Source organism: Oncorhynchus clarkii, chromosome 2, assembly GCF_045791955.1.
Source record: "Oncorhynchus clarkii lewisi isolate Uvic-CL-2024 chromosome 2, UVic_Ocla_1.0, whole genome shotgun sequence".
Classification (NCBI taxonomy): Eukaryota; Metazoa; Chordata; class Actinopteri; order Salmoniformes; family Salmonidae; genus Oncorhynchus; species Oncorhynchus clarkii.
The window spans coordinates 13,749,315-13,765,321 of record NC_092148.1 but is presented as its reverse complement, the minus strand read 5'-3'; the positions used below and the strand labels follow the sequence as shown (position 1 = coordinate 13,765,321).

Sequence of the window (16,007 nt, the reverse complement as noted above, 5' to 3'; positions counted from 1 at the left end):
TAAGCGCTCTCACCCAATGATAGCGAAGGCTGGGAGCTCCTGCAGGTCAAAGGGAAAATCCATCCGGAAGTTGGTCCGGAAAAGAGCTGTGATGGTGACTGTGACAGGGACAGCGAGAGAGTGAAACTGATCCTATTCTAAAACACCTGGCATGAATAAACATATGACATCATCATGAGAGAAAAGGTGTACAGTGGGATTATGTTGTTCTGGAGAGGAAATATGTGTGTGATGCGATGCTGCCCCCATGGCGTACCTGCATCTTTGTTCCACACAGACAACACCCTGAATATGAAGGCACTGAAGGTGGCAGCGAAATACCCTCTCCAGTAATTCCTCACAGCAAAGTAGGTAGATGTGACCTCAATGCTGAACAACACCCCTGGAGAGGAGGGAAGAAGAGGGGGAGGACAAGAGAGAGAGAGAGAGAGAGAGAGAGAACGCGAGATGGATGGAGTGAGTGAGTGAGGGAGGGAGGGAGATCGATTTGAGTTTAAGTGAGCAGAATGAGCACACACACATACACACATACACACACACACACACACACACATACACACACACACACACACACACACACACACACACACACACACACATACACACATACACACATACACACATACACACACACACACACACACATACACACATACACACATACACACATACACACACACATACACACACACATACACACACACATACACGCACAGAATAGCTAAATACTCGAGAGCAAAATAAACATCAGAGCGAATCAGAGACATGACTGTATGAAGGGAGATTAGAAAAGACAAGAGACAAGCTTTAATGATTTTAGCTGAGTGTTTCCATTCTATGCTGAGGCTATCTGGACACTGTAGATTACTGTTACAGGAAGGGGAGAGCTATGGGGGGATAGAGGGAGAGAGAGGGGTGTAGAGAGAGATAGAAGGGGTTAGAGGGAGAGAGAGGGATGTAGAGAGAGGGATGTAGAGAGAGATAGAGGGGGTTAGAGGGAGAGAGAGATGGATGTAGAGAGAGATAGAGGGGGTTAGAGGGAGAGAGGTGGATGTAGGGAGAGATAGAGGGGGTTAGAGGGAGAGAGAGAGGTGGATGTAGCGAGAGATAGAGGGGGTTAAAGGGAGAGAGAGCAGGATGTAGAGAAAGATAGAGGGTTAGAGGGAGAGAGAGAGAGGGATGTAGAGAGAGATAGAAGGGGTTAGAGGGAGAGAGAGATTGATGTAGAGAGAGATAGAAGGGGTTAGAGGGAGAGAGAGGGAGAGGGATGTAGAGAGAGATAGAAGGGGTTAGAGGGAGAGAGAGGGAGAGGGATGTAGAGAGAGATATAAAGTAGTGGGAATGACATGGAGAGGTATTCAGAAAGGGAGAGCAGGGGTTAAAAAGGAGGATAGAGTTGTGAGAGTGGTATAGAAAGAGGTGTAGTGAAGGAGTGATAGTGGTATAGAAAGAGGTGTGGTGTAGGAGTGATAGTGGTATACAAAGAGCTGTATTGAAGGAATGATAGTGGTATAGAAAGAGGTGTAATGAAGATATGATAGTGGTATAGAAAGAGGTGTAGTGAAGGAATGATAGTGGTATAGAAATAGGTGTAGTAAAGGAGTGATAATGGTATATAAAGAGGTGTAGTGAAGGAGTGATAGTGGTATATAAAGAGGTGTAGTGAAGGAGTGATAGTGGTATAGAAAGAGGTGTGGTGAAGGAGTGTTGGGGATATATAAAGAGGTGTAGTGAAGCAGTGATAGTGGTATAAAAAGAGGTGAAGTGAAGGAATGATAGTGGTATAGAAAGAGGTGTAGTGAAGGAGTGATAGTGGTACAGTGCCTTGCGAAAGTATTCGGCCCCCTTGAATTTTGAGACCTTTTGCCACATTTCAGGCTTCAAACATAAAGATATAAAACTGTAATTTTTTGTGAAGAATCAACAACAAGTGGGACACAATCATGAAGTGGAACGACATTTATTGGATATTTCAACCCTTTTTAACAAATCAAAAACTGAAAAATTGGAAGTGCAAAATTATTCAGCCCCTTTACTTTCAGTGCAGCAAACTCTCTCCAGAAGTTCAGTGAGGATCTCTGAATGATCCAATGTTGACCTAAATGACTAATGATGATAAATACAATCCACCTGTGTGTAATCAAGTCTCCGTATAAATGCACCTGCACTGTGATAGTCTCAGAGGTCCGTTAAAAGCGCAGAGAGCATCATGAAGAACAAGGAACACACCAGGCAGGTCTGAGATACTGTTGTGAAGAAGTTTAAAGCCGGATTTGGATACAAAAAGATTTCCCAAGCTTTAAACATCCCAAGGAGCACTGTGCAAGCGATAATATTGAAATGGAAGGAGTTTTAGACCACTGCAAATCTACCAAGACCTGGCCGTCCCTCTAAACTTTCAGCTCATACAAGGAGAAGACTGATCAGAGATGCAGCCAAGAGGCCCATGATCACTCTGGATGAACTGCAGAGATCTACAGCTGAGGTGGGAGACTCTGTCCATAGGACAACAATCAGTCGTATATTGCACAAATCTGGCCTTTATGGAAGAGTGGCAAGAAGAAAGCCATTTCTTAAAGATATCCATAAAAAGTGTTGTTTAAAGTTTGCCACAAGCCACCTGGGAGACACACCAAACATGTGGAAGAAGGTGCTCTGGTCAGATGAAACCAAAATTGAACTTTTTGGCAACAATGCAAGACGTTATGTTTGGCGTAAAAGCAACACAGCTCATCACCCTGAACACACCATCCCCACTGTCAAACATGGTGGTGGCAGCATCATGGTTTGGGCCTGCTTTTCTTCAGCAGGGACAGGGAAGATGGTTAAAATTGATGGGAAGATGGATGGAGCCAAATACAGGACCATTCTGGAAGAAAACCTGATGGAGTCTGCAAAAGACCTGAGACTGGGACGGAGATTTGTCTTCCAACAAGACAATGATCCAAAACATAAAGCAAAATCTACAATGGAATGGTTCAAAAATAAACATATCCAGGTGTTAGAATGGCCAAGTCAAAGTCCAGACCTGAATCCAATCGAGAATCTGTGGAAAGAACTGAAAACTGCTGTTCACAAATGCTCTCCATCCAACCTCACTGAGCTCGAGCTGTTTTGCAAGGAGGAATGGGAAAAAATGTCAGTCTCTCGATGTGCAAAACTGATAGAGACATACCCCAAGCGACTTACAGCTGTATTCGCAGCAAAAGGTGGCGCTACAAAGTATTAACTTAAGGGGGCTGAATAATTTTGCACGCCCAATTTTCAGTTTTTGATTTGTTAAAAAAGTTTGAAATATCCAATAAATGTCGTTCCACTTCATGATTGTGTCCCACTTGTTGTTGATTCTTCACAAAAAAATACAGTTTTATATCTTTATGTTTGAAGCCTGAAATGTGGCAAAAGGTCGCAAAGTTCAAGGGGGCCGAATACTTTTGCAAGGCACTGTATATAAAGAGGTGTGGTGGAGGAGTGATGGGGATATATAAAGAGGTGTAGTAAAGGTGTGATAGTGGTATATAAAGAAGTGTAGTAAAGGAGTGATAGGGATATATAAAGAGGTGTAGTGAAGGAGTGATAGTGGTATAGAAAGAGGTGTAGTGAAGGAGTGATAGTGGTATATAAAGAGGTGCGGTGGAGGACTGATGGGGTAATATAAAGAGGTGTAGTGAAGCAGTGATAGTGGTATAGAAAGAGGTGGAGTAAAGGAGTGATAGTGGTATATAAAGAGGTGTAGTAAAGGAGTGATAGTGGTATAGAAAGAGGTGTAGTGAAGGAGCGATAGGGATATATAAAGAGGTGTAGTGAAGGAATGATAGTGGTATAGAAAGAGGTGTAGTGAAGGAGTGATAGTGGTATATAAAGAGGTGCGGTGGAGGACTGATGGGGTAATATAAAGAGGTGTAGTGAAGCAGTGATAGTGGTATAGAAAGAGGTGTAGTAAAGGAGTGATAGTGGTATATAAAGAGGTGTAGTAAAGAAGTGATAGTGGTATAGAAAGAGGTGTAGTGAAGGCGTGATGGGGATATATAAAGAGGTGTAGTGAAGGAGAGATAGTGGTATAGAAAGAGGTGTAGTAAAGGAGTGATAGTGGTATAGAAAGTGGTGTAGTGAAGGAATGATAATGGTATAGAAAGAGGTGTAGTGAAGGAGCAATAGGGATATATAAAGAGGCGAAGAGAAGGAGTGATAGTGGTATAGAAAGAGGTGTAGTGAAGGAATGATAGTGGTATAGAAAGATGTGTGGTGAAGGAATGATAGTGGTATAGAAAGAGGTGTAGTGAAGGAATGATAGTGGTATAGTAAGAGGTGTAGTAAAGGAGTAATGGTGGTATAAAAAGAGGTGTAGTGAAGGAGTGATAGTGGTATAGAAAGAGATGTAGTAAAGGAGTGATAGTGGTATATATAGAGGTGTAGTAAAGGAGTGATAGTGGTATAGAAAGAGGTGTAGTGAAGGAGTGATATGGATATATAAAGAGGTGTAGTGAAGCAGTGATAGTGGTATATAAAGAGGTGTAGTAAAGGAGTGATAGTGGTATATAAAGAGGTGTAATAAAGGAGTGATAGTGGTATAGAAGGAGGTGTAGTGAAGGCGTGATGGGGATATATAAAGAGGTGTAGTGAAGGAGAGATAGTTGTATAGAAAGAGGTGTAGTGAAAGATTGAGAGTGGTATAGAAAGATGTGTGGTGAAGGAATGATAGTTGTATAGAAAGAGGTGTAGTGAAGGAATGATAGTGGTATAGTAAGAGGTATAGTAAAGGAGTGATAGTGGAATAGAAAGAGGTGTAGTGAAGGAATGATAGTGGTATAGAAAGAGGTGTAATGAAGGAATGATAGTGGTATAGAAAGAGGTGTAGTAAAGGGGTGATAGTGGTATGTAAAGAGGTGTAGTAAAGGAGTGATAGTGGTATAGAAAGTGGTGTAGTGAAGGAATGATAATGGTATAGAAAGAGGTGTAGTGAAGGAATGATAGTGGTATAGAAAGAGGTGTAATGAAGGAATGATAGTGGTATAGAAAGAGGTGTAGTGAAGGAATGATAGTGGTATAGAAAGAGGTGTAATGAAGGAATGATAGTGGTATAGAAAGAGGTGTAGTGAAGGAGCAATAGGGATATATAAAGAGGTGAAGAGAAGGAGTGATAGTGGTATAGAAAGAGGTGTAGTGAAGGAATGATAGTGGTATAGAAAGATGTGTGGTGAAGGAATGATAGTGGTATAGAAAGAGGTGTAGTGAAGGAATGATAGTGGTATAGAAAGAGGTGTAATAAAGGAGTAATAGTGGTATAAAAAGAGGTGTAGTGAAGGAGTGATAGTGGTATATATAGAGATGTAGTAAAGGAGTGTTAGTGGTATATCAAGAGGTGTAGTGAAGGAGTGATGGGGATATATAAAGAGGTGTAGTGAAGGAGTGAGAGTGGTATAGAAAGAGGTGTCGTAAAGGAGTGATAGTGGTATAGAAAGAGGTGAAGTGAAGGACTGATAGTGGGATAGAAGGAGGTGTCGTGAAGGAGTGATTGTGGTATAAAAAGAGGTGTAGTGAAGGAGTGATAGTGGTATAGAAAGAGGTGTAGTAAAGGAGTGATAGTGGTATAGAAAGAGGTGTAGTGAAGGAGTGATAGTGGTATAGAAAGAGGTGAGGTGAAGGAATGATAGTGGTATGGAAAGAGGTGTAGTGAAGGAATGATAGTGGTATAGTAAGAGGTGTAGTAAAGGAGTGATAGTGGTATAGAAAGAGGTGTAGTAAAGGAGTGATAGTGGTATAGAAAGAGGTGTAGTGAAGGAGTGATAGTGGTATAGAAAGAGGTGAGGTGAAGGAATGATAGTGGTATGGAAAGAGGTGTAGTGAAGGAATGATAGTGGTATGGAAAGAGGTGTAGTGAAGGAATGATAGTGGTATAGAAAGAGGTGTAGTGAAGGAATGGTAGTGGTATAGAAAGAGGTGGAGTGAAGGATTGATAGTAGTATAGAAAGATGTGTGGTGAAGGAATGATAGTTGTATAGAAAGAGGTGTAGTGAAGGAATGATAGTGGTATAGTACGAGGTGTAGTAAAGGAGTGATAGTGGTATATAAAGAGGTGTAGTAAAGGAGTGATAGTGGTATAGAAAGTGGTGTAGTGAAGGAATGATAGTGGTATAGAAAGAGGTGTAGTAAAGGGGTGATAGTGGTATATAAAGAGGTGTAGTGAAGGAGAGATAGTGGTATAGAAAGAGGTGTAGTGAAGAAGTGATGGGGATATATAAAGAGGTGTAGTGAAGGAGTGAGAGTGGTATAGAAATAGGTGTAGTGAAGGAATGATAGTGGTATAGAAAGAGGTGTAATGAAGGAATGATAGTGGTATAGAAAGAGGTGAAGTGAAGGACTGATAGTGGGATAGAAGGAGGTGTCGTGAAGGAGTGATTGTGGTATAAAAAGAGGTGTAGTGAAGGAGTGATAGTGGTATAGAAAGAGGTGTAGTAAAGGAGTGATAGTGGTATAGAAAGAGGTGTAGTGAAGGAGTGATAGTGGTATAGAAAGAGGTGAGGTGAAGGAATGATAGTGGTATGGAAAGAGGTGTAGTGAAGGAATGATAGTGGTATAGTAAGAGGTGTAGTAAAGGAGTGATAGTGGTATAGAAAGAGGTGTAGTAAAGGAGTGATAGTGGTATAGAAAGAGGTGTAGTGAAGGAGCGATAGGGATATATAAAGAGGTGTAGTGAAGGAATGATAGTGGTATAGAAAGAGGTGTAGTGAAGGAGTGATAGTGGTATATAAAGAGGTGCGGTGGAGGACTGATGGGGTAATATAAAGAGGTGTAGTGAAGCAGTGATAGTGGTATAGAAAGAGGTGTAGTAAAGGAGTGATAGTGGTATATAAAGAGGTGTAGTAAAGAAGTGATAGTGGTATAGAAAGAGGTGTTGTGAAGGCGTGATGGGGATATATAAAGAGGTGTAGTGAAGGAAAGATAGTGGTATAGAAAGAGGTGTAGTAAAGGAGTGATAGTGGTATAGAAAGTGGTGTAGTGAAGGAATGATAATGGTACAGAAAGAGGTGTAGTGAAGGAGAAATAGGGATATATAAAGAGGCGAAGAGAAGGAGTGATAGTGGTATAGAAAGAGGTGTAGTGAAGGAATGATAGTGGTATAGAAAGATGTGTGGTGAAGGAATGATAGTGGTATAGAAAGAGGTGTAGTGAAGGAATGATAGTGGTATAGTAAGAGGTGTAGTAAAGGAGTAATGGTGGTATAAAAAGAGGTGTAGTGAAGGAGTGATAGTGGTATAGAAAGAGATGTAGTAAAGGAGTGATAGTGGTATATATAGAGGTGTAGTAAAGGAGTGATAGTGGTATAGAAAGAGGTGTAGTGAAGGAGTGATATGGATATATAAAGAGGTGTAGTGAAGCAGTGATAGTGGTATATAAAGAGGTGTAGTAAAGGAGTGATAGTGGTATATAAAGAGGTGTAATAAAGGAGTGATAGTGGTATAGAAGGAGGTGTAGTGAAGGCGTGATGGGGATATATAAAGAGGTGTAGTGAAGGAGAGATAGTTGTATAGAAAGAGGTGTAGTGAAAGATTGAGAGTGGTATAGAAAGATGTGTGGTGAAGGAATGATAGTTGTATAGAAAGAGGTGTAGTGAAGGAATGATAGTGGTATAGTAAGAGGTATAGTAAAGGAGTGATAGTGGAATAGAAAGAGGTGTAGTGAAGGAATGATAGTGGTATAGAAAGAGGTGTAATGAAGGAATGATAGTGGTATAGAAAGAGGTGTAGTAAAGGGGTGATAGTGGTATGTAAAGAGGTGTAGTAAAGGAGTGATAGTGGTATAGAAAGTGGTGTAGTGAAGGAATGATAATGGTATAGAAAGAGGTGTAGTGAAGGAATGATAGTGGTATAGAAAGAGGTGTAATGAAGGAATGATAGTGGTATAGAAAGAGGTGTAGTGAAGGAATGATAGTGGTATAGAAAGAGGTGTAATGAAGGAATGATAGTGGTATAGAAAGAGGTGTAGTGAAGGAGCAATAGGGATATATAAAGAGGTGAAGAGAAGGAGTGATAGTGGTATAGAAAGAGGTGTAGTGAAGGAATGATAGTGGTATAGAAAGATGTGTGGTGAAGGAATGATAGTGGTATAGAAAGAGGTGTAGTGAAGGAATGATAGTGGTATAGAAAGAGGTGTAATAAAGGAGTAATAGTGGTATAAAAAGAGGTGTAGTGAAGGAGTGATAGTGGTATATATATAGATGTAGTAAAAGAGTGTTGGTGGTATATCAAGAGGTGTAGTGAAGGAGTGATGGGGATATATAAAGAGGTGTAGTGAAGGAGTGAGAGTGGTATAGAAAGAGGTGTCGTAAAGGAGTGATAGTGGTATAGAAAGAGGTGAAGTGAAGGACTGATAGTGGGATAGAAGGAGGTGTCGTGAAGGAGTGATTGTGGTATAAAAAGAGGTGTAGTGAAGGAGTGATAGTGGTATAGAAAGAGGTGTAGTAAAGGAGTGATAGTGGTATAGAAAGAGGTGTAGTGAAGGAGTGATAGTGGTATAGAAAGAGGTGAGGTGAAGGAATGATAGTGGTATGGAAAGAGGTGTAGTGAAGGAATGATAGTGGTATAGTAAGAGGTGTAGTAAAGGAGTGATAGTGGTATAGAAAGAGGTGTAGTAAAGGAGTGATAGTGGTATAGAAAGAGGTGTAGTGAAGGAGTGATAGTGGTATAGAAAGAGGTGAGGTGAAGGAATGATAGTGGTATGGAAAGAGGTGTAGTGAAGGAATGATAGTGGTATGGAAAGAGGTGTAGTGAAGGAATGATAGTGGTATAGAAAGAGGTGTAGTGAAGGAATGATAGTGGTATAGAAAGAGGTGGAGTGAAGGATTGATAGTAGTATAGAAAGATGTGTGGTGAAGGAATGATAGTTGTATAGAAAGAGGTGTAGTGAAGGAATGATAGTGGTATAGTACGAGGTGTAGTAAAGGAGTGATAGTGGTATATAAAGAGGTGTAGTAAAGGAGTGATAGTGGTATAGAAAGTGGTGTAGTGAAAGAATGATAGTGGTATAGAAAGAGGTGTAGTAAAGGGGTGATAGTGGTATAGAAAGAGGTGTAGTGAAGAAGTGATGGGGATATATAAAGAGGTGTAGTGAAGGAGTGAGAGTGGTATAGAAATAGGTGTAGTGAAGGAATGATAGTGGTATAGAAAGAGGTGTAATGAAGGAATGATAGTGGTATAGAAAGAGGTGAAGTGAAGGACTGATAGTGGGATAGAAGGAGGTGTCGTGAAGGAGTGATTGTGGTATAAAAAGAGGTGTAGTGAAGGAGTGATAGTGGTATAGAAAGAGGTGTAGTAAAGGAGTGATAGTGGTATAGAAAGAGGTGTAGTGAAGGAGTGATAGTGGTATAGAAAGAGGTGAGGTGAAGGAATGATAGTGGTATGGAAAGAGGTGTAGTGAAGGAATGATAGTGGTATAGTAAGAGGTGTAGTAAAGGAGTGATAGTGGTATAGAAAGAGGTGTAGTAAAGGAGTGATAGTGGTATAGAAAGAGGTGTAGTGAAGGAGTGATAGTGGTATAGAAAGAGGTGAAGTGAAGGAATGATAGTGGTATGGAAAGAGGTGTAGTGAAGGAATGATAGTGGTATGGAAAGAGGTGTAGTGAAGGAATGATAGTGGTATAGAAAGAGGTGTAGTGAAGGAATGATAGTGGTATAGAAAGAGGTGGAGTGAAGGATTGATAGTAGTATAGAAAGATGTGTGGTGAAGGAATGATAGTTGTATAGAAAGAGGTGTAGTGAAGGAATGATAGTGGTATAGTACGAGGTGTAGTAAAGGAGTGATAGTGGTATATAAAGAGGTGTAGTAAAGGAGTGATAGTGGTATAGAAAGTGTTGTAGTGAAGGAATGATAGTGGTATAGAAAGAGGTGTAGTAAAGGGGTGATAGAGGTATATAAAGAGGTGTAGTGAAGGAGAGATAGTGGTATAGAAAGAGGTGTAGTGAAGGAGTGATGGGGATATATAAAGAGGTGTAGTGAAGGAGTGAGAGTGGTATAGAAAGAGGTGTAGTGAAGGAGTGATAGTGGTATATAAAGAGGTGCGATGGAGGACTGATGGGGTAATATAAAGAGGTGTAGTGAAGCAGTGATAGTGGTATAGAAAGAGGTGTAGTAAAGGAGTGATAGTGGTATATAAAGAGGTGTAGTAAAGAAGTGATAGTGGTATAGAAAGAGGTGTAGTGAAGGCGTGATGGGGTAATATAAAGAGGTGTAGTGAAGCAGTGATAGTGGTATAGAAAGAGGTGTAGTAAAGGAGTGATAGTGGTATATAAAGAGGTGTAGTAAAGGAGTGATAGTGGTATAGAAAGTGGTGTAGTGAAGGAATGATAATGGTATAGAAAGAGGTGTAGTGAAGGTGCAATAGGGATATATAAAGAGGTGAAGAGAAGGAGTGATAGTGGTATAGAAAGAGGTGTAGTGAAGGAATGATAGTGGTATAGAAAGATGTGTGGTGAAGGAATGATAGTGGTATAGAAAGAGGTGTAGTGAAGGAATGATAGTGGTATAGTAAGAGGTGTAGTAAAGGAGTAATGGTGGTATAGAAAGAGGTGTAGTAAAGGAGTGATAGTGGTATAGAAAGAGGTGTAGTGAAGGAGTGATAGTGGTATAGAAAGAGGTGAGGTGAAGGAATGATAGTGGTATGGAAAGAGGTGTAGTGAAGGAATGATAGTGGTATGGAAAGAGGTGTAGTGAAGGAATGATAGTGGTATAGAAAGAGGTGTAGTGAAGGAATGATAGTGGTATAGAAAGAGGTGGAGTGAAGGATTGATAGTAGTATAGAAAGATGTGTGGTGAAGGAATGATAGTTGTATAGAAAGAGGTGTAGTGAAGGAATGATAGTGGTATAGTACGAGGTGTAGTAAAGGAGTGATAGTGGTATATAAAGAGGTGTAGTAAAGGAGTGATAGTGGTATAGAAAGTGTTGTAGTGAAGGAATGATAGTGGTATAGAAAGAGGTGTAGTAAAGGGGTGATAGAGGTATATAAAGAGGTGTAGTGAAGGAGAGATAGTGGTATAGAAAGAGGTGTAGTGAAGGAGTGATGGGGATATATAAAGAGGTGTAGTGAAGGAGTGAGAGTGGTATAGAAAGAGGTGTAGTGAAGGAGTGATAGTGGTATATAAAGAGGTGCGATGGAGGACTGATGGGGTAATATAAAGAGGTGTAGTGAAGCAGTGATAGTGGTATAGAAAGAGGTGTAGTAAAGGAGTGATAGTGGTATATAAAGAGGTGTAGTAAAGAAGTGATAGTGGTATAGAAAGAGGTGTAGTGAAGGCGTGATGGGGTAATATAAAGAGGTGTAGTGAAGCAGTGATAGTGGTATAGAAAGAGGTGTAGTAAAGGAGTGATAGTGGTATATAAAGAGGTGTAGTAAAGGAGTGATAGTGGTATAGAAAGTGGTGTAGTGAAGGAATGATAATGGTATAGAAAGAGGTGTAGTGAAGGTGCAATAGGGATATATAAAGAGGTGAAGAGAAGGAGTGATAGTGGTATAGAAAGAGGTGTAGTGAAGGAATGATAGTGGTATAGAAAGATGTGTGGTGAAGGAATGATAGTGGTATAGAAAGAGGTGTAGTGAAGGAATGATAGTGGTATAGTAAGAGGTGTAGTAAAGGAGTAATGGTGGTATAAAAAGAGGTGTAGTGAAGGCGTGATGGGGATATATAAAGAGGTGTAGTGAAGGAGAGATAGTGGTATAGAAAGAGGTGTAGTAAAGGAGTGATAGTGGTATAGAAAGTGGTGTAGTGAAGGAATGATAATGGTATAGAAAGAGTTGTAGTGAAGGAGCAATATGGATATATAAAGAGGTGAAGAGAAGGAGTGATAGTGGTATAGAAAGAGGTGTAGTGAAGGAATGATAGTGGTATAGAAAGATGTGTGGTGAAGGAATGATAGTGGTATAGAAAGAGGTGTAGTAAAGGAGTAATGGTGGTATAAAAAGAGGTGTAGTGAAGGAGTGATAGTGGTATAGAAAGAGATGTAGTAAAGGAGTGATAGTGGTATATATAGAGGTGTAGTGAAGGAGTGATGGGGATATATAAAGAGGTGTAGTGAAGGAGTGAGAGTGGTATAGAAAGAGGTGTCGTAAAGGGGTGATAGTGGTATAGAAAGAGGTGAAGTGAAGGACTGATAGTGGGATAGAAGGAGGTGTCGTGAAGGAGTGATTGTGGTATAAAAAGAGGTGTAGTGAAGGAGTGATAGTGGTATAGAAAGAGGTGTAGTAAAGGAGTGATAGTGGTATAGAAAGAGGTGTAGTGAAGGAGTGATAGTGGTATAGAAAGAGGTGAGGTGAAGGAATGATAGTGGTATGGAAAGAGGTGTAGTGAAGGAATGATAGTGGTATAGTAAGAGGTGTAGTAAAGGAGTGATAGTGGTATAGAAAGAGGTGTAGTAAAGGAGTGATAGTGGTATAGAAAGAGGTGTAGTGAAGGAGTGATAGTGGTATAGAAAGAGGTGAGGTGAAGGAATGATAGTGGTATGGAAAGAGGTGTAGTGAAGGAATGATAGTGGTATGGAAAGAGGTGTAGTGAAGGAATGATAGTGGTATAGAAAGAGGTGTAGTGAAGGAATGATAGTGGTATAGAAAGAGGTGGAGTGAAGGATTGATAGTAGTATAGAAAGATGTGTGGTGAAGGAATGATAGTTGTATAGAAAGAGGTGTAGTGAAGGAAAGATAGTGGTATAGTACGAGGTGTAGTAAAGGAGTGATAGTGGTATATAAAGAGGTGTAGTAAAGGAGTGATAGTGGTATAGAAAGTGGTGTAGTGAAGGAATGATAGTGGTATAGAAAGAGGTGTAGTAAAGGGGTGATAGTGGTATATAAAGAGGTGTAGTGAAGGAGAGATAGTGGTATAGAAAAAGGTGTAGTGAAGAAGTGATGGGGATATATAAAGAGGTGTAGTGAAGGAGTGAGAGTGGTATAGAAAGAGGTGTAGTGAAGGAATGATAGTGGTATAGAAAGAGGTGTAATGAAGGAATGATAGTGGTATAGAAAGAGGTGTAGTAAAGGGGTGATAGTGGTATATAAAGAGGTGTAGTGAAGGAGATATAGTGGTATAGAAAGAGGTGTAGTGAAGGAGTGATAGTGGTATAGAAAAAGGTGTAGTGAAGAAGTGATGGGGATATATAAAGAGGTGTAGTGAAGGAGTGAGAGTGGTATAGAAAGAGGTGTAGTGAAGGAATGATAGTGGTATAGAAAGAGGTGTAATGAAGGAATGATAGTGGTATAGAAAGAGGTGTAGTAAAGGGGTGATAGTGGTATATAAAGAGGTGTAGTGAAGGAGATATAGTGGTATAGAAAGAGGTGTAGTGAAGGAGTGATGGGGATATATAAAGAGGTGTAGTGAAGGAGTGAGAGTGGTATAGAAAGAGGTGTAGTGAAGGAGTGATAGTGGTATATAAAGAGGTGCGGTGGAGGACTGATGGGGTAATATAAAGAGGTGTAGTGAAGCAGTGATAGTGGTATAGAAAGAGGTGTAGTAAAGGAGTGATAGTGGTATATAAAGAGGTGTAGTAAAGAAGTGATAGTGGTATAGAAAGAGGTGTAGTGAAGGCGTGATGGGGATATATAAAGAGGTGTAGTGAAGGAGAGATAGTGGTATAGAAAGAGGTGTAGTAAAGGAGTGATAGTGGTATAGAAAGTGGTGTAGTGAAGGAATGATAATGGTATAGAAAGAGGTGTAGTGAAGGAGCAATAGGGATATATAAAGAGGTGAAGAGAAGGAGTGATAGTGGTATAGAAAGAGGTGTAGTGAAGGAATGATAGGGGTATAGAAAGATGTGTGGTGAAGGAATGATAGTGGTATAGAAAGAGGTGTAGTGAAGGAATGATAGTGGTATAGTAAGAGGTGTAGTAAAGGAGTAATGGTGGTATATAAAGAGGTGTAGTAAAGGAGTGATAGTGGTATAGAAGGAGGTGTAGTGAAGGCGTGATGCGGATATATAAAGAGGTGTAGTGAAGGAGAGATAGTTGTATAGAAAGAGGTGTAGTGAAAGATTGATAGTGGTATAGAAAGATGTGTGGTGAAGGAATGATAGTTGTATAGAAAGAGGTGTAGTGAAGGAATGATAGTGGTATAGTAAGAGGTATAGTAAAGGAGTGATATTTGTATAGAAAGTGGTGTAGTGAAGGAATGATAGTGGAATAGAAGGAGGTGTAGTGAAGGAATGATAGTGGTATAGAAAGAGGTGTAATGAAGGAATGATAGTGGTATAGAAAGAGGTGTAGTAAAGGGGTGATAGTGGTATGTAAAGAGGTGTAGTAAAGGAGTGATAGTGGTATAGAAAGTGGTGTAGTGAAGGAATGATAATGGTATAGAAAGAGGTGTAGTGAAGGAATGATAGTGGTATATATAGAGGTGTAGTGAAGGAGTGATGGGGATATATAAAGAGGTGTAGTGAAGGAGTGAGAGTGGTATAGAAAGAGGTGTCGTAAAGGGGTGATAGTGGTATAGAAAGAGGTGAAGTGAAGGACTGATAGTGGGATAGAAGGAGGTGTCGTGAAGGAGTGATTGTGGTATAAAAAGAGGTGTAGTGAAGGAGTGATAGTGGTATAGAAAGAGGTGTAGTAAAGGAGTGATAGTGGTATAGAAAGAGGTGTAGTGAAGGAGTGATAGTGGTATAGAAAGAGGTGAGGTGAAGGAATGATAGTGGTATGGAAAGAGGTGTAGTGAAGGAATGATAGTGGTATAGTAAGAGGTGTAGTAAAGGAGTGATAGTGGTATAGAAAGAGGTGTAGTAAAGGAGTGATAGTGGTATAGAAAGAGGTGTAGTGAAGGAGTGATAGTGGTATAGAAAGAGGTGAGGTGAAGGAATGATAGTGGTATGGAAAGAGGTGTAGTGAAGGAATGATAGTGGTATGGAAAGAGGTGTAGTGAAGGAATGATAGTGGTATAGAAAGAGGTGTAGTGAAGGAATGATAGTGGTATAGAAAGAGGTGGAGTGAAGGATTGATAGTAGTATAGAAAGATGTGTGGTGAAGGAATGATAGTTGTATAGAAAGAGGTGTAGTGAAGGAAAGATAGTGGTATAGTACGAGGTGTAGTAAAGGAGTGATAGTGGTATATAAAGAGGTGTAGTAAAGGAGTGATAGTGGTATAGAAAGTGGTGTAGTGAAGGAATGATAGTGGTATAGAAAGAGGTGTAGTAAAGGGGTGATAGTGGTATATAAAGAGGTGTAGTGAAGGAGAGATAGTGGTATAGAAAGAGGTGTAGTGAAGAAGTGATGGGGATATATAAAGAGGTGTAGTGAAGGAGTGAGAGTGGTATAGAAAGAGGTGTAGTGAAGGAATGATAGTGGTATAGAAAGAGGTGTAATGAAGGAATGATAGTGGTATAGAAAGAGGTGTAGTAAAGGGGTGATAGTGGTATATAAAGAGGTGTAGTGAAGGAGATATAGTGGTATAGAAAGAGGTGTAGTGAAGGAGTGATGGGGATATATAAAGAGGTGTAGTGAAGGAGTGAGAGTGGTATAGAAAGAGGTGTAGTGAAGGAGTGATAGTGGTATATAAAGAGGTGCGGTGGAGGACTGATGGGGTAATATAAAGAGGTGTAGTGAAGCAGTGATAGTGGTATAGAAAGAGGTGTAGTAAAGGAGTGATAGTGGTATATAAAGAGGTGTAGTAAAGAAGTGATAGTGGTATAGAAAGAGGTGTAGTGAAGGCGTGATGGGGATATATAAAGAGGTGTAGTGAAGGAGAGATAGTGGTATAGAAAGAGGTGTAGTAAAGGAGTGATAGTGGTATAGAAAGTGGTGTAGTGAAGGAATGATAATGGTATAGAAAGAGGTGTAGTGAAGGAGCAATAGGGATATATAAAGAGGTGAAGAGAAGGAGTGATAGTGGTATAGAAAGAGGTGTAGTGAAGGAATGATAGGGGTATAGAAAGATGTGTGGTGAAGGAATGATAGTGGTATAGAAAGAGGTGTAGTGAAGGAATGATAGTGGTATAGTAAGAGGTGTAGTAAAGGAGTAATGGTGGTATATAAAGAGGTG

At 40.1% G+C, this 16,007-nt stretch overlaps 1 protein-coding gene across 1 annotated transcript in view; it reads right to left on the bottom strand.

The window, feature by feature from the left end:
* The window catches only part of LOC139422057 (chloride channel protein-like), a 91,050-nt gene that overhangs the window by 16,374 nt on the left and 58,669 nt on the right, over window positions 1–16,007 (bottom strand). Inside the window, exons 9-10 of the mRNA XM_071173202.1 lie at window positions 257–382; window positions 14–98 (exon numbers count right to left, since the gene is read on the bottom strand). Of these exons, the coding sequence (XP_071029303.1) occupies window positions 14–98; window positions 257–382 (211 nt within the window). The remainder of the gene's footprint in view (window positions 1–13; window positions 99–256; window positions 383–16,007) is intronic.